At 43.8% G+C, this 24,897-nt stretch overlaps 2 protein-coding genes across 2 annotated transcripts; one reads left to right on the forward strand and one right to left on the reverse strand.

Annotated features, from left to right (window-relative positions):
* The first annotated feature begins 50 nt into the window (after positions 1–50).
* Positions 51–10,781, forward strand: nsmaf (neutral sphingomyelinase (N-SMase) activation associated factor). The gene is made up of 31 exons (XM_076138122.1): positions 51–150; positions 1,158–1,244; positions 1,430–1,508; positions 2,151–2,212; positions 2,297–2,333; positions 2,474–2,524; positions 2,840–2,911; positions 3,102–3,149; positions 3,232–3,284; positions 3,445–3,574; positions 3,698–3,769; positions 4,026–4,134; positions 4,261–4,437; positions 4,585–4,664; positions 5,111–5,201; positions 5,400–5,463; positions 5,562–5,613; positions 5,824–5,944; positions 6,116–6,247; positions 6,330–6,372; positions 6,458–6,624; positions 6,792–6,903; positions 7,755–7,813; positions 8,361–8,428; positions 8,509–8,576; positions 8,647–8,770; positions 9,016–9,099; positions 9,248–9,398; positions 9,630–9,732; positions 9,825–9,934; positions 10,084–10,781. The coding sequence occupies exons 1-31, from the start codon at positions 113–115 to the stop codon at positions 10,176–10,178; spliced, it is 2,739 nt and encodes a 912-aa protein (XP_075994237.1). The 5' UTR covers positions 51–112; the 3' UTR covers positions 10,179–10,781.
* Positions 10,782–12,064: 1,283 nt separating this feature from the next.
* On the reverse strand, positions 12,065–19,397 carry cngb3.2 (cyclic nucleotide gated channel subunit beta 3, tandem duplicate 2). The gene is made up of 18 exons (XM_076138029.1): positions 19,391–19,397; positions 18,323–18,520; positions 17,613–17,733; positions 16,726–16,886; positions 16,278–16,601; positions 15,967–16,175; positions 15,828–15,878; positions 15,664–15,750; positions 15,483–15,547; positions 15,265–15,387; positions 14,491–14,632; positions 13,700–13,859; positions 13,414–13,511; positions 13,246–13,329; positions 13,032–13,150; positions 12,807–12,959; positions 12,535–12,685; positions 12,065–12,411 (listed from the first exon to the last, which is right to left on the reverse strand). The coding sequence occupies exons 1-18, from the start codon at positions 19,395–19,397 to the stop codon at positions 12,394–12,396; spliced, it is 2,271 nt and encodes a 756-aa protein (XP_075994144.1). The 3' UTR covers positions 12,065–12,393.
* Positions 19,398–24,897: the final 5,500 nt, after the last annotated feature.

Below are 24,897 nucleotides of genomic sequence, written 5' to 3' on the forward strand. Positions count from 1 at the left end.
TTGCTGGTAGATCGTGTGTGTGGCGGGTCACGTGACGGCCGTAAGTTTCCGTGTTTACAGCCTGCGTCTGTGGCTTGTGGCGTTGAGTTTGGGAGGAGGATGGTGTGCAGTCATGGCGTTTTTGAAGACAAAAGAACGCTACAAAGAAAGGTTTGTTCCGCGTTGACAATTATTACAATCCCACTCTTTCACTCGGGGGTCATTCGCTGGCTTTTGTCCGAGTTTTGCTAACACAGCGGTGCGTTTCTGTCGACTGTCCGGGTAAAGTCATTCACTGGGCCGGGCAGCTAATGAGGGCTTCACTGTCAGCTGTGTGATGATCAGGCAGGTTATTATTTATGGCTTCTTGCGCCACACGGACTGCAAATGGACGTTCAGTCAGTGAAGCATTAATAGAACAATATATAACTGTCTGTTCCCAATGACCACTGATTGTATTCATGTTAGGTTATTCTGTCAGGCCGCCTCAATCGTTTGTCCAATCCCATTTTACAAAACAACTCTTTAGGAAACATTAATTCAAACTCCCACAATCTTTTTTCCCAAACACATACTGTACATAACGGACCGTATGGTTTCCGTTTGTGTATCGAAAAAGTCCTAATCATATTGAAGTAAGGGCTGTTTAGATTGACTATTGAAGGCTTTGAAATCAAGTCCATTGTGTTAAGTGTCCAGCTCACTCAGACAGAAAGAATTGGTACGCTCCAAAGAAAGGAGGATGGTATTTCAATATCATCTGTAAATTGTCTGCAGGCCAGTTTGACTCAGTGCCTCCATTAGGCTCATTACAGCTTCAATGATCACTGATGAAACCTGATTTGATATCCACTTCACTTTCTTTATGGCAGCAAATATGGGTTACTTGACTGTGTTTAATATAGAAAAATAATAAACAGGAAGTGCACTAGATTGTACGCATAGATTTGTTTTCAAGCTTTATATGAAGCCTCTTAGTCATGCAGGTCATTAAGTTAAGGAGCGGTTGAAGGAGCCATCTGTGTCAAACTGGAATAACCGTCCATAAACAGGGTGGTAAACTGCCGCTCACCTATTGCCCACATACAACACTGCCCAACAACTCCATTCATGGGATTCTAATGACCACAACCACATTCAGATTTGCTTTCATTTACTTTACCTCTCCTCTTCTCCAGGTTTTCTCTCCTCTTGCTGGATTTGGAGGAGTACTACTTTGAGCAGCACACTGCACACCAAGTGACCCCTCGTTCTGCCAATCAGAGGTACCTTACAGTTTACTCTACTGGTGATAATGTATCATAATCTTCCCTTTAAAGGTGTCCAGGGCTTATTTTAAACCATTCTTTCCATTCTAGCCCTCATATCTATGTGGTCTCATATCATATCTCCTATTACCACAGTTTACAAAATGAAGGGCTGTTAAACAATGCAACTTATTTCCTTTTAGAAAAATCCGAGGCTCATTCAAGGTCTGCTCCAGATCAGTCATCTTTGATCCAGAAGATATTGATGAGCCGATTTTAAAGGTTTGTTTCATCATTCATGTGTCAGAGTGAAAAGTCATAACCATACAGGAAATGCGACATCAGAAAACTGACTGTTACTACACAAAGCTGCACTCAACTGATTTTTAAGCAAGAGCATATTCACACAGGAACCATGAAAATATAAATAATTTGACACCATTTGAAAGTAGAGAGGTGTTGGGAGCAGCAGTTTGCATTCATGCAAGGAAAGAGCAGAACAGACAGGATATTTGCTTTGAGTATGTTGATGAAGAAGTATAGAGAAGGTTAGAAGGAGTTTCATTGTGTCTTTGTGGATCTCTAGAGAAACCATATGGGACAGGATGCCTAGAGAGGAGGGGAGGTCGTGTATGAGGAAGTCGGTAGTAGCAGAGAAGAATGTGAGAATGGTGCAGGATATGTACGAGGGCAGTGTGACAGCGGTGCGATTGTGTTAGGCAGAAGTCCCTCAGGTCTATGATGTTGGCAGATGACAATGTGATCTGTAGTGAGCAGGTTGAGAAGACTGCTCCTTGCCACAGTTCTCCTGCAGACTCTGGCTGTCTCATCTGCGTCTGACTCTGCATGTAATCCCAAACCCAAACTGTTACACAGCACATTATACTGTATGCTCATCATTTCTCTGGTTTGCTCTATCTGCAGATTCTTCTTCGAGACTGTAAGAAGATTGAAATTGTGGACAAAGAGCAAAACCCCTTCGCAGAGTGAGACTTTATCTCCGTTATCAGCAGTATTACAGTGATATGTTTCAGTATTTTAAACATGTGTGATGTGCATTTTCCTCACAGGCCTAAGCCACCAACCATCTCCATCTTAAGTGGACAGGTGGGACATTGTCTCTGTTTTTATACCATATTAATCTTTAAAGAGTAGTCACTTTTGTGGTTTCTTTAGTCCTTTACCTTTCATGTAGATTTCTTATCACAGTAAATCGACAAATCCCATGTCCAATCCCTTTGTTTCAGGTGTTTTACATCAAAGAGAGTAATGTCATCGCACCTTACAGGACAGAAAGGGTGAGTCAGCCTGGGCTTAATGGGTCAAATGTCACAGTCTGTGAGAATTGATTTATTAGGGTTTTAAAATGTGCTCTCACTGTTCTAGTTTTAGTTTGACCAAGAAGTCAGCGTCACTTCTCTTTCCACCTCAACTTAAAACTGTGAAAACATTGGTATCAGTTGATGTCTAAAGCAAATAATTGATTTTGTTAACAGTAAGCTGTGTGTTAGAGGGATTAAGATAAGATAACCCTTTGTTTGTTTTTGCCAGTCTACCAGATTGTTCATTGATTGACTCCAGCCTTGTGATTGACTCTCTCTTATCTCTTGCAGCAAGAAAAGAAAGTGACGTTTCAGCTGGAAGTTTGGAGTAAAACAGAAGATGTTGTTCACACGTTACATCAGGTTGGTAGCTGTTCCTTATCCACGCAGTCCAGCCTTCAAACTCTGGCCTGTGAGGATTTTGGGAGGTAACCTGCATTAACTTTAAAAAGGAATCCATAATACACAGTACTGAGCATGTGTTGCATCTGTTCCCATGCTTTGTGGCGTGTCCCAGTCTTTCTGCTCCTTCTGAATGTGGTGTATTTTGCAGCTCCACAGGGCTTCCTGTCTGGATAAGCTTGGCGATCAGGTTGCCATGGTGAGTCAGTTAGTACAAAGGTACAAAACAGGCATTCCTTAAATCCAGGTACATCATTGTCTGTATTTTTGTGTGTTCCTAGATTGCAGCCAATTTACAGTCACGACTGGCGAGGTCATCCTTTGACAAAAACTGGTATGTTGGTGTCAATCATAATTACATTGATATAGTATTGACATTATCTATTTTATCATATTAAGTGAGTGTTGAGTCAGTTTATCTGGTAATGATCCATTAAATGATCTAACTAAAGAGTGACAGTAAGGAAATAGCACGATGTTGATGTGATGTGAAGCTTTCAGAGTGTCACAGAGAACCCTCACATGGAGTGTGCGGTGGAGATGGTTCTTCCTCTGGTGACCAACCCCGGCCACGTCTGCATAACGGATAAAAACCTTTACTTCCAGCCGCTGAATGGCTACCCGGTGAGCTGGGGACACAATGGGGTTAACATACATCAACTACTGAGCAAATTAACTTCATCACACAAAGTGCACTTTAGTGTTCAGGTCATGTTCTGATTTTTACCTGACATGCTGTCATTTTAGGAGCAGGTGATTCAGATCAAACTCCACAGAGTTAGACGGATCTACAAAAGACGGCACGGACTCAGGCCTCTGGTGAGTGCAGGGCCACAGCTGGAGTCAGGACTTCACTGGACATATTGGATTGGTATTAATAATGATTGGTGTTCTTTGTGCCCCCGATGCATTGGGGGGGGGGGGGGGGGGCTGTAGAATTGTGAACTTAGTGTATGAGACCATGTTGACCAACTGCAACAAAAATCCCATGTATGTATTCACATTGTTTAGTATAAAGACCCTATTGTGAGATTTTCCCTCAAACAGAAAAGTGTGTGTGTGTGTCCTCTTCCAGGGTCTGGAGGTGTTCTGTACTGAGAATGACTTCTGCTCTGACATCTACCTGAAGTTTTACAACCCTGAAGACAGAGATGAAATCTATTACTACATCGCCACTTTTCTAGGTGAGGATTCTGATAGGAGAGCCGTCTGTAAGTCTCCTATATCATCACAACAGAACAGCTGACAAAATGGGCAAACCTTCTTTTCTCTCTCTTGAACCATTACATCATGTTCTTCTTCTTGCGCAGAGAACCACATGACCGAACACACTGCAGAGAGTTACATGCTGCAGTGGCAACGTGGTCATCTGAGCAACTATCAATACCTTCTCCACCTCAACAACTTGGCCGACCGCAGCTGCAACGACCTCTCACAGTATCCCATCTTCCCCTGGGTCATCGACGACTACAGCAGCCCACAGCTGGGTAGGTCATCAGCGACCGAATGCTTTTAATCTCACTCTGACTCTGAGACACCTGAGGGCCTGAAGAGCACCAGAGTCCATCACCAAATGGCTTTTGAGATATTGATTTGAGTGATTTATTATCAGGACTCTTTCCTTTGTCTCGCAGATATGAACAACTCTGCTACATTCAGAGACCTTAGCAAGCCTGTGGGAGCCTTAAACCAAGAGCGACTAGAGAGACTTCTGGTGAGACTCTCCTTTTAAGCCTAATCATGAAGAGCAGATGTATATTAGTGCTTGTGAACATTAACAAATGCAGATATTACACGCAAAGCAAAAGCATGCATGCATACAGTCAACATTGCATACTGTCATTTGGCACGTCTGCCATGGAGTCAGGTGGAGATATCGGGTTGCAACTCTATAATGCACAGGTGTTCAAATAGATAACACATGCAACCTGACCCGACTGGCAGATGTCAGTTTGGCGCGCGCACACACACACACACACACACACACACACACACACACACACACACACACACACACACACACACACACACACACACACACACACACACACACACACACACACACACACACACACACACAACCAAGTGAAGTTGACTATTAATTTGTAAATAAAATGTTCTATACAGGCCATCAGTCTAAACCAGTTCTTTTGTGCACAGGCCCGATACAGAGGCATGCCTGATCCTGCATTCCTGTTTGGCAGTCACTACTCCTCTCCAGGCTACGTCCTGTTTTACCTGGTCAGAGTCGGTATGTCACACACACAGCACACACAGTCTGCTTCCACTATGTTCATGCACAGAGAGCTTTCTGTATGGTTGAATTCACTCATAATTGAATCTCCTTATCTGCTGATAATTTAGTTGTTTGTTTCTGTAAAATATGCTTACGTCGTTTCCCAGATAAAGTTTATCTAAATAAACTGATTGATTGATTTCTTTGTTGCAGCTCCAGAGCACATGCTGTGCCTCCAGAACGGCCGCTACGACCACGCAGACCGCATGTTCAATAGGTTGGTTAGGTTGGACCGCATTAGGATACAATGCAGTGTGTTTGAAATAAAAAACATCAGTAAACAGTTGTGGTTACTGACGTTCAATGTTCTCACAGCGTCGGAGAAACATGGAAAAATTGCTTAGAGGGAGCAACGGACTTCAAAGAGGTAAAGTATTCATTCACAGCACACTTGATATAGACTGTGACCACTGCTCCATGACACCAACATGAACAGGAGTGTGACATTGCACAGTGCAGCCGGTCAAATATTTGCTCTCGTCACAGTGGCGGTTCTGTGTGTGTTGACATATTCAGATCAGTTTAACAAGTGTGTGTGTGTGTTGACTGGCCCATGTGTATCTCTGCTGTTTTTTAGTTGATCCCAGAGTTCTATGGGAGTGACTCCAGCTTCCTGGAAAACAAACTGGGACTGGATCTGGGGAGACGGCAGAATGGAAGCTCAGTTTGTGACGTCGTTCTCCCAACATGGGCCTCAGGTCATTCCCTCTGCATCCAAATGATACCTGACCCTGTGTCGTGTCTCTCTTATTAACACAACATACAGTACAGCTAACAGCAGCTCACTTTTGTATTCAGCTAAATTCCACTAGAATATCTAGAATACATATAAATGCTGTTCCAATGTTTTTTGTTTTTTACTTTTCCAGATGCTAGTGATTTCCTTCAGAAGCACAAGGCAGCGTTGGAGAGTCAGTATGTATCAGAACACCTGCACGAGTGGATCGATCTGGTGTTCGGCTTCAAACAGAGAGGCAGTGAAGCTGTGGCAGCACATAATGGTAAAGCTGCTCAGAACTTCACCTCCCAACATCAAACTCACCACACTCAACAAAGACTAAGACTTGTTTCTTTGTGTTTCAGTGTTTCACCCACTCACCTATGAGGGTGGCATTGATTGTGACAGGTAAAGGAAATCCCTTAAAATGTATCATTTGTAATATTTATCATCGCATCATTTACTGAAATGTTCCTTTGTTCTTTCTGAGAAGTATCGAGGACCCTGACCAGAGAATAGCCATGTTGACACAGATCCTGGAGTTTGGACAGACACCCAAACAGCTGTTCACCACCCCACACCCACAGAGGATCACACCACGCTTTCACAACATCACACGCAGCACCAGCATCAACACACCGTTTGGTGAACTGTCACCAGGTACCAGGAAACACACACACACACACACACACACACGGGACGAGCATTCAGCTCAGTAAAAGTAGTGATGAGGTCATCATTTTATTGTACCAAGCACATAGTCCAGATGTTGTTATTGCTTCATCTTCACATATCCATGCTGCAGCTGTTGTTCTTTTGTTTTGTAGCTTCCCAGAGTGAATTCTCTTCATTTGAAGACCTGACTGAAGAGAGCAGGAAGTTTGCCTGGGCACACATGGGGGCTCTGAAACTCCTCTCCAGCCACAAAATACACAAAGAGTAAGTAAGGAGACAGTGAAAGTGAAGTCATCTTTTCCTTCCTGCTAAGCCTCTGAACAAGTTTCACACAGTGTTGCCACATACAGGTTAGTTCAGGCGAGTTCAGACTAAATTATAGCTCCATTATAGCCTGACGGACAGACAGACAGACACTGATCCCCAGGGTGCGGTCACCATCTATACCTAATAGCATCCGAAGACACAGAGCACGGTTATATTTTGCTGCATAATGATGATTATCATGATGACATGTACCATGGTTAATTATAAAGAGATGCATTTAATTGATTGTAAATGTTCAAGACGACAGCTGTGGAATGTTTGTGACTTTAATGAGCTGTTAATGCTCGGCCATTTAAACCTGCATCTTGGTTCCTCTTGTGTTTGTATACGACTCCACATAAACACCACCGATGATCACATCACCCAAACCCTCTCCATTATTTATTAGAGGCTCGGTCGGCCACATTCGAAGTCAAAATAGAACTGTGCAAGTAACAGAAGAATAAAAGGAAGTGTATGCAAAGTGAAGAGGCGTCACACAGCTGCAGTTACTGCAAATAGAGTCTGAAATGCATCGAGGAGAAAAAGGAGGAAGAGGGGGAGCAGCGGAGGCCCGGTGCTTCCTGACAGCTTCATTCAGTTTTAGAATTAAGAGAAGGGGACTGTGGCAATTTAAAACCCTTAATTTTCTTCTTCTGAATCCCCAGCTGCTAATTAAAAAGTAAATGTGCGATAAAGAATTGATCAAACAGATAAATCATTGATTCAGAGACGGCTACATTATCCTCCTCCTCTTCTTCCTCCTCTTCCTCCTCCTTTAACCCTGTGTGTCTCTGCCGTACCTGCAGGACTGTGACTGGCATTGCTGTGACTCGAGATGGATCATCCGTTTTCTCCACATCCCAAGGTCTGCACAAAGTCTCTTCACACCTTCATTAGTTTCTCACAATCTTTTAACAAATTCAAACTGGGCTTGATTATAGCCAAAGTGCTGGAGAGTCATGTGTGTGTCATTCACACATTGTGTAGGACCTCAAACACTGCAGCAGCTATAATGTCGATAAATGAGCGAAGAACATATCAGTCTTATAAATGCCTCCATTGCAGAAAACAAAGAAACTCTGTTTTCACCGTGTAGTCACAAGATTTGAGCTTTGATACATAAAGAGAGAGAGAGAGAGAGAGAGACTGTGGTGATGACGACAGTATTTACTCTGCAGTGAGAGAAGAAGGTTGAAGGAACACTCTACACAGTCTAATGATCACTATGGAGACAAATTCATTTCATGGCTGTTGGCCGTTTGTCAGATCTTACTGCAACACATAATTAATTGCAGTTGTGTGAACCTATTGAACCTACTAATGCAACAGAGGCTTCATGGATGAGCTTTAGTTATTGTGGTGCTGTGTGGTTATGAGTGTGCACATCTCACCTGTACCGCTCTCCATTCCAGACTCCACACTTAAAATGTATTCCAAAGAGCTTCAGGAGTTCCAGAGAAGCATGTCCTTCTCTAACATGGTATACAACTTTATACTCTTATTATTTCTTTATCTAATTAATTCCTGGTCTAATCCTTTCTTACTCTAACTGTTTTTCAGGCATTGTCCTCATGCTTGATGCTGGCAGATGGTAAAACAGTGGCGTGTTCTTCCTGGGACAACAACGTGTACGTACACACATTTCATCTCATTATCCCTGTTGACTTCATTCTCACTCACACGTTCCTTTGTTTCCAGGTATTTCTACTCCATACCGTACGGCCGCAGACAAGACACACTAATGGGACACGACGACGCCGTCAGTGAGATGTGTTGGTGTGATGACCGGCTGTTCACGGCCTCCTGGGATTCCACTGTTAAAGTAAAGACTCACGCATGTTAATACAGCACCACCATGATACACAACAACAGGTTTATTTAATTGCCATTCAGAGATAATGTACTGATGATGATTTAGGTCTTTATAATAAGTGTGAATATATAGCTGAACCCAAAGCTGAAGACATTAAATAACAGAGCTTTTAAGCATCATTAACATCAGGAAAGACAGCGTGTACTTTCCCGTGATCACCAGGTTGTGTCTGGTGCATTCTGTCATTGCCACAGGTCTGGCAGTGCATTTCTGACGGCTCATCAAGTAACAGGAGGTCCCAGTTTGAGTTGCTGGCTGAGCTGGAGCACGAGGCTGGGGTGAGTGATGCTGAATGGTTTGACACCGAAAATAATGTAGATATCAGGAACTTGGGACTGATGTGTTTGATGTAGCCTTTGTGCATGTTTACATAATGTTTATGTTTGTGTGTTTTTTTCCCCTCCATCCTTTCATGTTTGCATTCAGGTGAACACCATCGGTCTGAATCCAGCCGGGACTCTGCTGGTGTCCGGTTGTAAAGACGGAACCGCCACCATCTGGGATACGAGCAGCTTTGGAACTCTGCAGCAGGTCCAGTGCCATGAAGGAAACATCCACCACATGGCCTTCAGTCCTGGTGTGTGGGAAAGCAGCCAGGCCTTTGATTTGCAACTTCAGCAATCTGTCGCCCATTGCAATGAAACTGATTTTATTGTAGTTTACAGCTCAAAGGATTTAGTCTAAAGCTGCTGAATGCCATAAACAAACAAACGTCATTATTTCTGACACATGCTGAGTGACAAACAAATTCCTTGATTATTTGGAAACATAAATTAAACTTTGACGGACTGATCCCGTTCCTCCACAGATAGCAGACACGTTCTCAGTGTTGGCGCCGATTCCTGTATGAAGGTTATTGACGTCCAGACGGGAATGTTGATCTCATCTGTGACAGCTGAGGAGGAGCAAAGGTAAGAACACACTATCGGCAAGAAGACGCTACACTAAACTGATGTCTCTACCTGAGAAGAGGAGAGGGAGTATAACGGTGCCTGTGCTCCAGGTGTTTCTGCTGGGACGGGAACTCTGTGCTGTGTGGGGGACAGTCTGGAGACCTCCTGCTGTGGGACCTCCTCAGTAACACTGTTACCGGGAGGATCTCAGGACATTCAGGTACACACACACCTTCTTCTCAGTGTAGCTGCCTCTTGTAATGTAATGTAATGTAATGTGTCTCATGTTAAGGGCTTGAGAATGAAAATGCTCCAGTGCACTGTGACAGGATTGACTGATGTTTGTGACACGTGTGTCCCTTCATGCAGGCGCTGTGACAGCCATGTGGATGAACGAGCTGTGTAACACGGTGATCACAGGCGGGGAGGACAGACAGATCCTCCTGTGGAAGCTCCAGTGTTAAAATGTCCCTGCATACAGAGACTGGGGGAGAAAGTGACACGTACTGGACTTAATGGACCAAGTATCCTCCAGACTTTGAATAGAGATGTATTAAAGCCCCAAACTGCTGTAAATGTGCAGTATTACACAGAGCTGTTGGAGGAACTCTCAACACAAACCAAACCAATCCAAATCCCATGTAGACACGTGCGTATTATCAATTTTGAGAAATGACCAAGTTCAATTTTGTGCATGAGGGTGCAGTGAGCATAAACACACACACACACACACCTTGTTTGTTTCACCACTATAGTTTTTCATGTCATTTGTTACATCCACTATCATGTTACACTGTTTTTTTTTTTAATTGCGATGACGTTTCCATCGCTGTGTGTATTTTATTCTGCAATTGACTTTTGTGCGTGTTGACATGACAAAATAACACTGCGGAAAACAATTGGCCTCTTCTTTGTTACTGTTTCACAAAAGGTCAAGGATCCCTGTCGTCTCATTCATGTCCATTTTTAGTATTTTACCATGTTTTGTAAAATTTCTCCTGAATTGGTGAACACAACAGAGATGAAGCAACATAGATATAATAAATATCAGCTTGATTTTAAAGATACCACTGGCAAAAAGCACTATTTCTGATTTCTTATTCAGTTGCATACAACCAGTATATAAAGATCGATGCCTTGCTTTAAAGACTTAACCTTGATTTTTGTTTTTTCCCTTCTGTGAAACTTACTGTACCTTTTCCTCTGAGCAGCTCCTTCCTTTACTTACACACACACACACACACACCTGAGGATCTATGGCAGTTCCAATGACGTTATCCATCATATTTTCAATAGGACAGACGAAGGTATGGAAATAGAAGCAGGTGATGTGAGGGAGGATCTTTGCAGCCTTCCTGGCCTCCTCTTCACTCCAAATGGAAATAAAAGGTAAAAAATATGAAAATCCTTCAAACCATGGTACTGACTGGCAGCCAGTTGTGTTTGTGCGGATATCAGGGCCAGATGTGTGCCAGAATGAAGTGAAGAAGTCAGACGCATGCTGACTGAGTGGTCATGTTGCAGTGCCACCTATAGGCCAGTTGGCATGTAAAGGTTTTCCCTGAGCAGTCTGAGTCACAAATCCCTCTAAACTCCTAATCTGCTTTAAGTCTCTAAAAGTCACAGTGCTGTGCTTTCTGCAGCGAGTGTACAGTCAGAACACTTTAGGTTAGTTTGTGTCATTAACTGAGTAAATGGTTATTTGGTTGTTGGCCCAGTTTGTCTTGATCAGGTCTTATCTCAGCTGATGGGTGGAGGTGGTGGGTGGAGCTGTGGTAGAAGCAGGAGGTTCACTTCCCTCAAGCAGCTTCCTCCTCTCCTCATAGCCAACCACCTGACTGCATCAATGTATTAATCTGACGCATTAATTCCCTCTAATTCATCTTTCTCCATGAGTGAACAGCAGATCAGCTATCATAGGCAGGGATCGGACAGGAGGACAGACTTCTTACAGTGATATATACCTAACAAATCAAAGTCCATAGATCTCATTTCCATGTTTGTATAACTGGCAAGTACATATAGGACCAATGTGGCTTCTTGGCACAGCGTAAATGCCTCATCTAGCTCAAAACAAACAGCAAACTGAAGAGTCAGCCTTACATTTTTAACTCCCAGTCAGTGTATAAGAACTATTTCAGTCCCTCCTGGCTGAAGAGTTCACAAATAGTGAGGTCATCTTAGTTAATTAGCCCAGTGTCTGGCTAAAAGGATTAGTCAACACCTCTCTCTCTCCCTCTCCCTCTCTCTCTATCTGTCTGGTCGGGACAAACAACAAATAAGCAGTGAACATGTAATGAAACAGAGGTCTGGTTTATTAAAGCAGACTGTAGGAGAGAAAATATGAGCCTATGTGCAGCAGAGTATGTACATTATGTATAGTATAGTCGTGTATGATAGCTTTAGGCACTGCTTACAACCACAGTGCAATGGCAAAGTGAACAAAAACAGATAAAATATATACTGTGAAGAGACAAATATGAAAGTAAGTGAAACCACTAGAATACAGCATTGCACCTTCCATCCCATCAGCCTGGGGAACGACTCAAACACTTCCCTCAAACTAACATTACACAATAACACAAACACAAACTTGGTACAAAGACGACGGAAATGAAATGAAACTGTACATTCACTCCCAAAAAGGAGTTATTAAAGATCACATGTAGAACGGAGTCCTCAGTCTTTAGATGAAGTCTGCAGGAGTCAAGGGACAGGAAGTGGATTTGGTTACACAGCAGTTTGTGCTACAGTTGCAATGACGTCCATGTATGACCAAAAGCATTGTGGGTATTTTATGTTAAGAGAAAGTTGTATTACCTTAATTCTGTCGATGATTTTTCTGTTAATATTTCCTCCTATGGCACGCAGCAGTTTGGGTGTGGGAGGTTTGGGTCCAAACAGTGCCAGACCTTTCTTCTTCTCCTCATCTGCTTTAGCTGCTGCTGGACCCTTTGCCTTCATGAGTTTCCTACACACAAACAAACCAAATACAGTTACAATATCCTCTATCTATGCAGTCCAAACTCCAATTTACTCATTTTATCCATTAAAAACACATTTGATTGTTCTTCTGTGACTCTGGGACTCACTTGCCCTTCCTGGCTAGAACCTTCTGAGACTCTGGGTAGTGGATCAGGATGTCAAACAAGTCCTTCTTCTCCAGGACAAAGAGGTTGGCGAAGCCGTAAGCTTTGACATTAGCCGTACGTCTGTTCCCTCCGTCTTTAGAAGACTGCAACAGACTGAGACCAAACGTTCACGTATGAAAACCTCCAACAGGACGCCGTTGACTGTGGATTTGAACTGATCTTTACCTGATTTCTCCAAACACACAGCCAGCCTTCAGCGTGACAAACACTATGCTGTTGTCGGGTCCTCCCACCACCTGCACCGCTCCACTTTTAATGATGTACATCTCTTTACCAATGTCACCCTGCAGAGAGGGGAAACCACACAGAGGCAGATGAGAGAGAACAGATTGATGTTGGAGTTAAGACAGAACGGTGCAGCAGATCTACATGCACTCACTTTCTTCACAACAAAGTCTCCAGGCAGGTAGACAATAGACTTCAGCCTCAGTAACATGTCCACCAACATCTGCTGGTCACAACCCTGTGGATACGACACAACAACAACGTCACCATCTGTGATACGCCTGCTACTGTTTACGTCTCTTATGTGTAGATCTCTAAGCACCTTAAAAAGATCAATCTTCTGGAAGGTTGCCAAGTTGATGTCCACAGCGATGGCCGTTCTCATTACCAAAGGCATCTTGTCCAGCAACTCTGATTCATCTGGAGGCAGCAAGATGAGACAAAACCACAGGAAACAGGAGTTACAGGTGAAAGTAGCCTCAGTTTTCTTGTTCTTGCAGATTTCATTTCTTGAGGTTCATTCAGTGTAAAGTCCACAGTGTTCTCCATCCTCTAATCTCTGTTTTCCTCTCTCTGATGGATGAAGGGAATGAGCCGTCTGTACTCACCCAGCATGCCCTGAGCGTCCCAGGTGTAGGTGTACCAGGTGCGGACCCTGTTCTGCACCAGGGAGGGGATGCGGTTGGTCACCATGTAGGATACGGTGCCGTCCATGTTGGACCGGAAGTAGGTCTGGCCTGCTGTGGCCGCACCGATGATGTCTCTCATCTGAGGCGAGAGCACGGCCACAATAAATATCAGGTAAGTCAGGTGCCAATTCTCCGTTCCATTTAGGCAAAAGGCAACTAAATGGAACAGAGCCAACACGCCTCCAGCAATCTGAGCATCAACACATCGATGTAAAGCCACCGGACCACCATCAAGATGATTGGTAGCAACCATATGATGCAATTTCTCCAAATAAATTCAGCAATCATCCCAAAATAAAGCATTAAACTGAAGAATGACCCAATAAACAAACTACTTTAGTGTAGAACTGATAAGGAGTTAGATTGCAGACGTGAAAGTTTGCATTTTTGTTCCATAGAGCAAAATGGAGCCAACCAATCCTCTTGCTGATGACCTCACTTGTTAATAAAGAAGTAAAACTACATTAACTAGTAAAATGCCACAACATTTGGTGCAATCTATAGTCTAGTGATGTTATGATGGACGGGTTTCTCTCATCTGCTCTCTACTACACAACATCAACAATACAGGAAGAGACCAGATGTTGAATCTATCGGGTATCCGGGTGAGTTGTGGGTGACGGGGGGGTTTGGGGGGTCCTGTCTCGTGCTACGGGCAGACACGTGGGAGGAAGAGGAGGAAGAGGAGGGGGGATTCGTCTCTCTGTTACCTGTCCAATCAAACTGGAGAACACAAAGACGCCCGTGAAAAAGTTAGTCATCTGAAAGGCAATCTCAAAGACGGTGTGGGGTTCGTTAAGACCCCCGATGTTGATCAGACTGCGGACGGCATAGTAGTAACAACGCAGGTACCTGTGGAGAGGGCGTGGACGTTAATGGCTGTGTGTGTGAGTGTGTGTGTGTTCACTGTAGGTGGGACAGGGACAGTCAAGAGACTTCTTTGACGTTGTTCCTCTGCTTTTTCCCTTTTTTTCCCACAGTTTGCTGCTGGGGCGAAGAAGAAAAGGTTACAGCAAAGGTAAAGTGGACTAAAGCTACCTGGCCGAGAACGATGGACATAGAGAAAGCCCCGAAAAGGTAGTTTGTCATCTGAAAGATCTGTCCGAACACCGTGTCTGGACAGGGCAACTCAGCGATCATCAGCAGGGACTTCTCAGCATAGAAGAAGCAGCTGAGGTAACTACGGCAGCAGCAAAGATGGAACACACAGTAGAGTTTTACATCGCGAGGGGTGAAACGATCCGACTAACAGCACCGTCTTCATCATTTGGCAATAAATCTCAAATGTCTTCTTAGAGAGATTCTTCCAACTCTTTTAAGATGTGGAAAGGGTTTGTGCTCCTCTGTGTGCCGGATAAAGACTAATCTCATCAAAAATAGACAAATATACAGCACTAATTGTTATAGTAGTATTCGTAGTAGTGTAGTATTTTGGTTCTGAATGAACTCTTTTACAGATAAGGAAGGAATATAAAGGTACTTACGCGCTGCCCAGACCCGAGTAGACCCATTTAGTTTTCCCGATGCCCTGGTAGTCTGAGGCCACATAGTAGATGCAGGCGTTGAGGTGCAGCATGAAGAGCAGATAACCAATGGTGCGGATCACTCTGACGGATGAGTGATAAGGTTAGGTTCCATGTAACTGCAGCAAACACAGTGATTCATGCTTGAGAGACGGATTCGTTGGTTCCATGTAACTCACCTCCAGATGTAAGCTTTGGCCATGATGCTCTCCAGACGATCACTGAACTCAAAGAACGTATCTGCCTTGATAAACACACAAATAACATTCAGGTGAATCAACTTAAAGTGATAAACATTGGACAGTTTCATGCTGGAGGCTCGGTTTGGTTCATTTGAATCACACGAGTTTGTAAATTTACCTTCAGCAGACGATTCGCCCTGAAAATGGATTTGAATCCAAACTGAAAGTAGAGCAAGTCCAACGGCATGATGGACAACATGTCCACCTGTAGAGGAGAAACATGAGTGAGATCCTGAACTGCTGCAAGTCCAGTTCAGAATCCAGAATGCCACGTTCAGGTACCTGGAATCTTTCCGTCCCTCTGTAGTTCTTCTTCGTCATCGTTCTTTCTTTCTGAAATGAAGAAAGAGACAAATACTCTAATCTCACTCCTTTACTGACTGATGCTGCTCTACATTGCTCGGGGTCGTTTCAAGCTTACTATGATGTCTCCTCCCTTCACAAACTGCTTGCGGGGCTGGAAGACGAGGCTGTCTATGACGTAGATGAGATCGGCCGCCATGTCCAGGCCGAACCAGATGGGGATGGCCTCGGCCGTGTGGTAGGGGAAACACAGACGGGCCGTGATGAACCAGACGTTGTAGTTGAAGGCCAGCGTGACCAAACTGAGCCAGGCGATGTAGCGCCGGTCTGCAAGAAGGAAGGGAAACATTTAAGTCCTTTACAACCCAACTGTGACTAATATCTCCTTTTGAATGGTGAGTTTAGGTTTCCACAGCGTCTCATTCCCACCTGTGAACGGGTCGATGGTCTGACCCATCACAGCGTCCAGCAGGAGCTCCAGAGGACTCAGCGCCGTGTCCACCACCCACCAGGCTGTCGCTACAGCCCTGGCTCTCCTCTCCTCCTTGGTCTCCTCCTTTTTCTCTGCTTGGGCCTCGGCTAGCTTCTTTGCCTCCTCCTCCTCCTTCTTCTTCTGCTCGGCCTCTTTCTTCTTCCTCTCCTGCTCCTCCTTCTTCTTCTTCTCGGCCTCCTCCTTCCTGACGCGCTCCTCCTCTGCTTGCCGTTTCCTCTCCTCTATCACTCTGGCGTAGTCGGCTTTGCGAAGCAGCGGCGCTTAAAGAGGATAGATTCATAGATTGTTAGGATTTTTGATGAGATGAGGTCAGCCGCTGTCTGTGTGTGTGCGTGCGTGCGTGCGTGTGTGTGTGTGTGTATAAATGCTTCAGTGCCCACTCACTGACAGGAGGGCTGATCTCAGGGGATGAAGCGTATCGATCGGTCACTTTCTCCTTGTAGATGGCTGTTCTCTCTCTCATCTGCTTGACGATGGCCCTCAGCTGCCCGTCAGAGTACTTGTTGATCACTATGGGTGGGGTCGGAGGTGGAGGCTCCTCGGGTCTGAAGGGGGAAAACAAAACCAGGGGAGGAAATCAGACGCATGATGGTTGTGTTTCCAGTTTGTTTGTGACGGACAGAAGTGTAAATGCAGCTGTTGTCACCACAGCAGCTCATTTTCACACAGAACTCAGCAGAGAGATGTGATTTGTTACGTCCAATAGAGAGATTTCCACTGTGAAGAGCTCAGGCTCAGCAGGCTCAGCTGACAGACAACTTCCATCTGACTACATCATGCTGCCCCTCTTTGACCTCTGACCTCTCACAGGCTCTTTTCCCCATGTTACTCATCTTTATTATTAACCGAAGCATTTCCATCGTGGCTCCCCGGGCAGAATGTGAGCGAGGATCAGCCGTATCTATCTTTACTTCTCACCCTCTCTTGTTTTATTGCTGAGCCTCGCTGAGCTTCTTACATCTAAGACGCCGAAAAGCTTTTAATCCACTTTCAGATCCGCTGCTGTCAATATGCAGCTTCAACAGGAAAATAATAAAGAACTCCCATGCTGAGCTCATCTCAGAAAGGATCGCTCACTTTCTGGAATCTTATTAATCCATTATTAGGTGATTCATGTGACTCTGGGTTATAAATCTTTGCAGGTATCTGGTTTGGTAAAGTTGAGTTTGGAGGAAGAACAGTAATCTGATGTAACGCTGCCTCGTCATTCATTTATGCTTTATCCTTTATGATCTCAGTCCATAAAGAACATGCATGAGTGCAGCTCTTACCCCTCAACACCGGCTTCTGTGGGCTTAGCTGGATCAGCTGCTGGGGCTGCAGCTGCTGGGGCTGCAGCAGGGGCCGGAGCCGGAGCCGGAGCCGGAGCTGGAGCTGGAGCTGGAGCCGGAGCTGAAGTTTAGAAAGTTCAAGAAATTTGGTTGGTTGAAGCATCTTGTAATTCGGTATATAAGTTTTACAGCTCAGTGAGAAGTATTGTGCTAAATGGATCCATCAACACACTCAAGACATTACACAGAAAGACATTACAATACTACTGACAGTGAAAACCAGAATTTCAAGATCAGGCTGCAACCCAGTTTTCAATCATAGAATCATTTAGAAACCCAAACCTTCTCATTATCTGTCCAGCATATGTTTGAATCATTATTATTGGTGCCAAAGAAGCGTAGCATAGAATACAGAGGCCTACATGTGAGACTGAATCATGACCGACCTGCAGGTGCTTCTGTTTTCTTTGCCCCATTCTCCTTCTCAGCAGGTTTCTCCTCCTACAAGACAAAGACACATTTCCCTCAAAAAACATCTAACTGGCTTCATGAGGCAAACATGGACACAATTTTCAACAAATGGAGAACTTAGTCCACACACCAATTCTCTGCTTGTTACTCGTGCTTATTGAAACCACACACAGATACAATAAATATGAATAGACGTGACCAAAAGCAAGACTGATACTACTGATACATGGATGTCTTACCTTGACTGGAGCTGGAGCTGGAGCGGGGGCTGGAGCCGGTGCTGGAGCAGGAGCCGGGGCTGGAGCAGGAGTAGGGGCCACTGTGGAGCTCCCAGAAGCTCCAGCCGCCTGCGGGCCTGAGAGGAGGCCCTTCACCTTGCTGAACATTGTCTGGGAACCTAAAGGTGCAAAACCATCTGCTGTGCTGTTTGTCCAGAGCTACAAAAGGAACCAACAAGGAGCGCTGCAGGTAAATGAGCCCTCACTCGTCTTTCTCCCTCTCCCTCTTCTTTAGCTGAACCTGATGCTATTAGATCCACTAATACTCTCGCCTGGAGGACAGCCCCCGCCATCTCATTACTTTAAAGGGCAGAGACCCGGCAAAGACCTCGCCTCTCGCTGTAACCAGGGATTTGTCGCCCTCCTCTGGTGGTTGTGGGAAGAGCAGATGTAAGAGACGGATGCTACTGGAAAAATCCCTTACTAAGGTGAAAGCATTAATGATATCTTATTATAAAGTGAAAGTCTAACACTGGGAATTGTATTGATATAAAAGCAGAGGCGCAAATGTTTCAAATCTGCCTTAATTGCGAAATCTAAATGTTTGGGTTCATAAAAGCTGGCCAGCAAGAAACATAATCCAACTTAAAGATTGATCATTTCGAACACATACACTTAAAATAGTACATTTTGTTGTAATTGTAATCAAACATACAATTACACGCAATTCCGCTCCAAAGTAACAAATACGTTTACCTCTTCCGTCCACTAGAGGGCAGTACAGACAGCGTTTTGACTCAAATCACAGCCAAACGATCGCTTCAGCAACAGATTCACTTTGATGTTTGTTTCATGAGTTACAAATACATATCACGAGTTTTATCAAATACTAATATTATTAAGATTTGTTCTCTTATAGCTGTTCAGTTGATTTCTTTATTTAACCGTATTCCACTGTCCCCATATGAGGAGATGCACTGAAAAACACTCAATAATCAGGTCCATTCACCGTTTTCTCTACGAATAAAGTAAAAATGGACCACACAGGGTTTTTTATGAGCATTACTGGTGATTAGCATGTAGTCTGACCCTTCATGTAGGCGACAGGAGGATTGTAGCAGCTCCTGTGCCCATGCGAGCTGTGCGGAGAGAGACAGAAGCTACATTTGGATCATATTAACATCTCTGTGGCATGTGGGAAGCAAATGGAGTGACTCATTCAATTTCCACTCAATTGTTTTTTCTCTCGCATCGGGTTTAGATCGGTGTTGGCCTGGCGTGTGCGTGCAGTTGTCTCGCAGAATGAGACACATTGTTTGTGTGTTTGTTACATACAGTAGTCGTGCAGTAGGAACAGACGAGGCACATCGATCACACGTGCCACATTTCATTTGACTTTCAAAGGACTTTTTAGCTTCTTTTCTTTACTTATTTGTTTCCAACTCTTTGAATTTCCTTGCGAGATGCCGACAGCTGCAGCCAAAATGTCCGCCTCACATGATGAAGGTGGCCTCATGTCTGTGGTATAAAGGGCTGCGTGACTGAGTCTAACTCTGTCTGAGTCTGAGTCACACTCCTCAGCCCAGATGATGTAGCAACATATTATCAACAGGAGTCACTGGTTTCAAAAGCATGAACAGGAGACAAACACCTGTCCAGAAAACACACACACACACACACACACAAAAGCTGCAAATGTCCATGTTGGCGACGAAGTCTTCCAATGAATCATTATGAGTCAGGAAATTAATAAGACTTGGATGGAACCAAACCTCTGCACATGTTTAAACATTTAAACATTCAACAAACACTGCCCAGGTTACAACACACACACACACACACACACACACACACACACACACACACGCACACACACACACACATGGAGATATATCCGGACCTGAGAGTATCTTTCTTGTCCATCACCTGGGCAACAACTTGTCTACACCGTGTGTGTGTGTGTGTGTGTGTGTGTGTGTGTGTGTGTGTGTGTGTGTGTGTGTGTGTGTGTGTGTGTGTGTGTGTGTGTGTGTGTGTGTGTGTGTGTGTGTGTGTGTGTGTGTGTGTGTGTGTGTGTGTGTGTGTGTGTGTGTGTGTGTGCAGCACCGAGTCCTCAAGAGCTTTCACTGAACCCACTGACCTCATGTCTCACACACTTGACTCTCTCTGTGTCATTCTTTGCATGCTCTCTCTCTCTCTCTCCCTCTCTTTCTCTCCCTCTCTCTCTGTTTATTGGAAGAAGAAGTCCTGGCCTTGGATATAATTGCTGCAAACTGTGTCCAAACAAACAAACAAACCGTGACTCATTTGCTTCCAGGGTTTCCCAGTTCACAGTGGGCTCTTTCTCTGTTTCTCTCTCTGCACCCCCCCGCCTCTCTGACACACACACACACACAAATGGAAGCACAGACAAGAGGGGTCTTGAACTGAGCATTACATTACGCTGGATGAAGGGGGCACAGGAGAGCGACGGCCTCCATCCGACTGTTCGTATGACTGTCAAACGACCTCTGCAAAGCCTGAACCCATAATCCAAATGTCAACAAAAGATAATCCTCCACCACCGGAGTCCCAACATGCAGGTTTCCCTCTCAAACGGATTGAACCGGCCCCTTGATTTTAGGCTGAGTGATTTTATTTTGAAATTTGAAATGGTTACATTGAGGCGTTCCAACAGTGTTCTGGCCCAGTTTGTCATGTTGGTCCTTTGCCTTGCAGATGATTATGGGGAGATCTCATTGCAGGTATTTCTGTGTGCCTGATATTGAGCTTTCTTGCGTTGAGCTGAGCGGAATAAAGTAATTTCACATCCACAAAGCCACACTGGGGAACAGTTTGGGCTGTTTTGTTTGTCACCAGATCTACAAACATTTCAGATTAAAAATACATTCTGTGGTCGCTCTGCCTCTTCTCCCTTTGCTTTCTTTCTCTTTTGTCTCTTTTTGTCTGGTTTTCTTCCCTTCTGTACGTACAAAACAATCTAACAAATTGGAATTCTAGAGTCAAATGAGATGAAGGCTGATCCATGATGACCGATTCATCTTTTGTCCCTAAAGAACCTTCAATCTATTCAAATATGGATTTAACACTTAGGTGTCACTGTCCTTTTCATGGGGGCATAGTAATACGTGTGTGTGTGTGTGTGTGTGTGCGCGTGTGCATCTACTGCATGTGTGTCCATGGTACATCTGTGATCCTTTGCTTATGAATGTGAGCAGATGATGCCTGAGCGTGCTTAACGGGATCTCTTCAGTTGGACTTTCCCATTAACCACTCCGCTATCCTGGATTACACTCTGGCTCCTCAAATCCTGCTCACACCCATCCCCCCTCCTTTTTAAAGTTCTGAGGCAATCTGTGGTTGAGGAAATCATCTCACTGATCACGTCCATCATATCTGTTTGCTAAACCCTTAATGATTCTGTCTGGTTGGTCTGAGCTTTGTTGCTTCACTCTGAGCTCAATAACAAAAGGCCAGAGAGCGATTAAGTGACTCTACGCTCGGTACTTCCCAATATTGTCCCATCAATTATGAACGTCCATTAGAATCAAACCTGTCATGTCGGCGCTCTGCATGTCTGCTGAATTGAGACGGAGACTAATCAATATAAGCCACACTATTGTGACTGGCAGATGGCTGTCAGTAAGTGCTATTTGGCTCTGCGGTCATTACTGCAGGTACAGTACATAAACGTGCAGACACACACACACATGCGCACACAGGGTTGCGTGCCAAGGTTTGCCCTGGTATTGTTGGTCAGGGCTTAACGGAGCTAAACCCAGGCTAATCTGCAGGACAGCTTGGATAGGGTTGCCTCTGGTTTTGCATCGATACCAAACCTCCCTGTATCTTTTAACGGCAGGCACTGACAGTGTTAACAGGACTGCAGGACCTCTTAAGGTCCCCGCTCCCACCTGTCACAACAAATAAAACGTGACCCCTGACAGACACTTAAAGCAGCGTGATGGACAGCAATCTGCTCCATCAGAGGTATGCCAGTACTAAGAATATCGTTTCAAAGGAAAATGATGAGGACTGAAGGACAAATCTATCAAGCTTCTATTCCATCAGACACAAACACCAGGCTGCTTTCCTTCGTACATTTCCTATCCTTTGTAAATTGATGATGTTCATTCTTGTATTATCTTGAGCCCAACAGTGATTTATAAAGGGATTTTCTCTGGTGCCAACGTGCTGCCAAAAGCGTCCCTGCACCAATGGTTGCTCTTTAGTGTGCAGATTAAAGCTTTAAACCAACATTTAGACTCTCTCTCTCTCATTGATGAATTGAAACCCTAGTGGACAGATCCAAAGAACCACAGTTTGGCCCACCATGACACTTAAGTTGCTGTCCCAGTAGATATTTCATCCTTAACACGTTTACAAAAATACAGGCAATTGATTACAGGTTGTGTTTGCTTTGGTCACTATCATGTGAATAAAATCTCCTCTTGGAATTTTACTTTTTATTTCCCAGCATGCCTTTGAGAGTAGTAGAAGAAGACAAACAGCCTGGCTGAATGGTTGTTTTGAGTATAATTCGCGTTATTTGTTCTATTTTAAGACACGGCAAGGAAACCCAGTATGTGATCACATGTGACACCATCATTGAAGGGCTCATTCTCTGTTGTGTCATGTTTGATTAGATTAAATTCCTGCCTGATTTGCACTTGACATTAATAAACAATAATAGATTATTTGTGTTAGCTGTGTTGACATTGCTTTTGAAAGTGTATGGATTTGTACACTAGGGTGCAGCACAGCTGATGTTGTTGGAATGGAAAGACACAATTTATAGCGATAGTTAAAACTTTATTAAGGCCCAGCTTTATGAGTCAAAGGAATGTGTGACTTCTTTGAAACATTATTACAGTAGATATGCACAGAAATGCTGTTTTGGGGTTATGGAAGATGTCAGGACACATTGTTTAATAAAAGCAGCAAAAATAAAGCATTTTAATTCCTAAAATAAACTTGACAATGGAAGCAAAATAATATACAATACGCCTGTTATACGGTGTTAAAATGTTTTAATTTAATTTGGTGCACTTCAACTCCCTCGTTTGCTTTTGATAAAAAACAACAACAAAACATAACGTGCAGTAATTCTATGCAACATTTACAGTCAAATAGAGACTATATATATTGTACATTTTGAGGTATATGAAATGTTACAACCCTTTGCTAGGATCTCTGCTTACTCAGCATTTTACACTTTTTAACATTACATCTCTCATCATTAGTTACTAATAGTTCCTATGCCTATGATGTATTGCTTGACTATTCAAATATGGATTGTAATTAATGGAAATGCATGTTTCTTGTAAAATGTGATTGTTTTGACAAAGCGGCTCGATGTGAACGAGGATTTCATAACGCAAAAGTGTTCGCCCCACAGCGAATCAGAATAGGTTACACTGTAAACCGCAAATCATCGATAAATTCACCAATTAATCAACGACTAAAATCTGCATCATGTCAAGTTTTTAATAAGATATTTCGATTTTATGAGACGAATAAGAAAACCGTAAAAGCAATCAAGAGTGACAACATCTCAATGGACATCCGGTGACATTTCAAAATAAAATAGTGCTTCAGTTACTGCGCATTACACAGTTTCACGAGATTCTCTAGCGATATGCCACAATTAGACGCAAGAAATAAAGATTACGTCCAAATAAAATGCCGTAGTCCTTAATATGTGCCGTGCTTTTGTTTTGAAAGGAGCACAACTAATTTACGGCTTGAGCTTTACACTCCTAACGAACGCAACACAGCTGTTTAAAGTGTCCATACGAGTCAACGCGATCTGGAGGTCGCATCCGGTGAATTTATTCATGTGAAAAGAATCCTAGTCCGGTCCAGCCCAGCGTGATGTCCAAGTACAGCCCGTTCCGTTGTAAAATATTCCCCCAATAACGGAGGGCGACCGTGACACCCTCGGTCCGTGAGCACCGTCTCCCGCGGCTGCTCCCGGTGTGAATGCGAGGATGTGTGTGTCCTCTGCCCTTCGCGTGTGATCCCTCCCTCCCCTCGCGCCGCTCGCTACTCTCGGGTCGGGTTGGGCTAGTGCTACTTTGGGTACTGCTCGTAAATATTCCTTACTTGTCTCGTAAAGCTGATTTTAGTCGCAAAATATAGCTCAGTAAAAACATTGACATTTATTTTTTTTATAAGTGGAAAAGGTAGATGTTTTCATGGATTATGTTTTCACTTTCCAAATTAAAGTACGCTTGATTCAGATTCTGAGAGCTGGGTTGTAACTGATTCTATTATCGTGCAAAAATGACCGCCATAAGAAGATCTAACAGATTATGTATATGTATATGTATTATTATCATAATTATCAGTAGTAGTAGTATTATTATGAGTATTATTATTATTATTATTATTATTATACTATACCAAATCTAAATAAAACTCCAATGAAAACGTACGGGGTAAATTCCCACACTGCCAGACGACACCTGAATGTAGCATACTCGCAAACGATATATGTGTATGTGTGCGTGCGTGTGCGTGCGCGCGAGTGTGTGTATGTGTGTGCGCTTCACTGTCTGTTTGTGAGGCAGAGAGTTGCGTGCGAAGAGCTCGAC

This window comes from Genypterus blacodes, unplaced genomic scaffold (assembly GCF_046128005.1).
Source record: "Genypterus blacodes isolate CSIRO-AG114 ecotype Tasmania unplaced genomic scaffold, CSIRO-AGI_Gbla_v1 ptg000348l_1, whole genome shotgun sequence".
Taxonomy (NCBI): domain Eukaryota; kingdom Metazoa; phylum Chordata; class Actinopteri; order Ophidiiformes; family Ophidiidae; genus Genypterus; species Genypterus blacodes.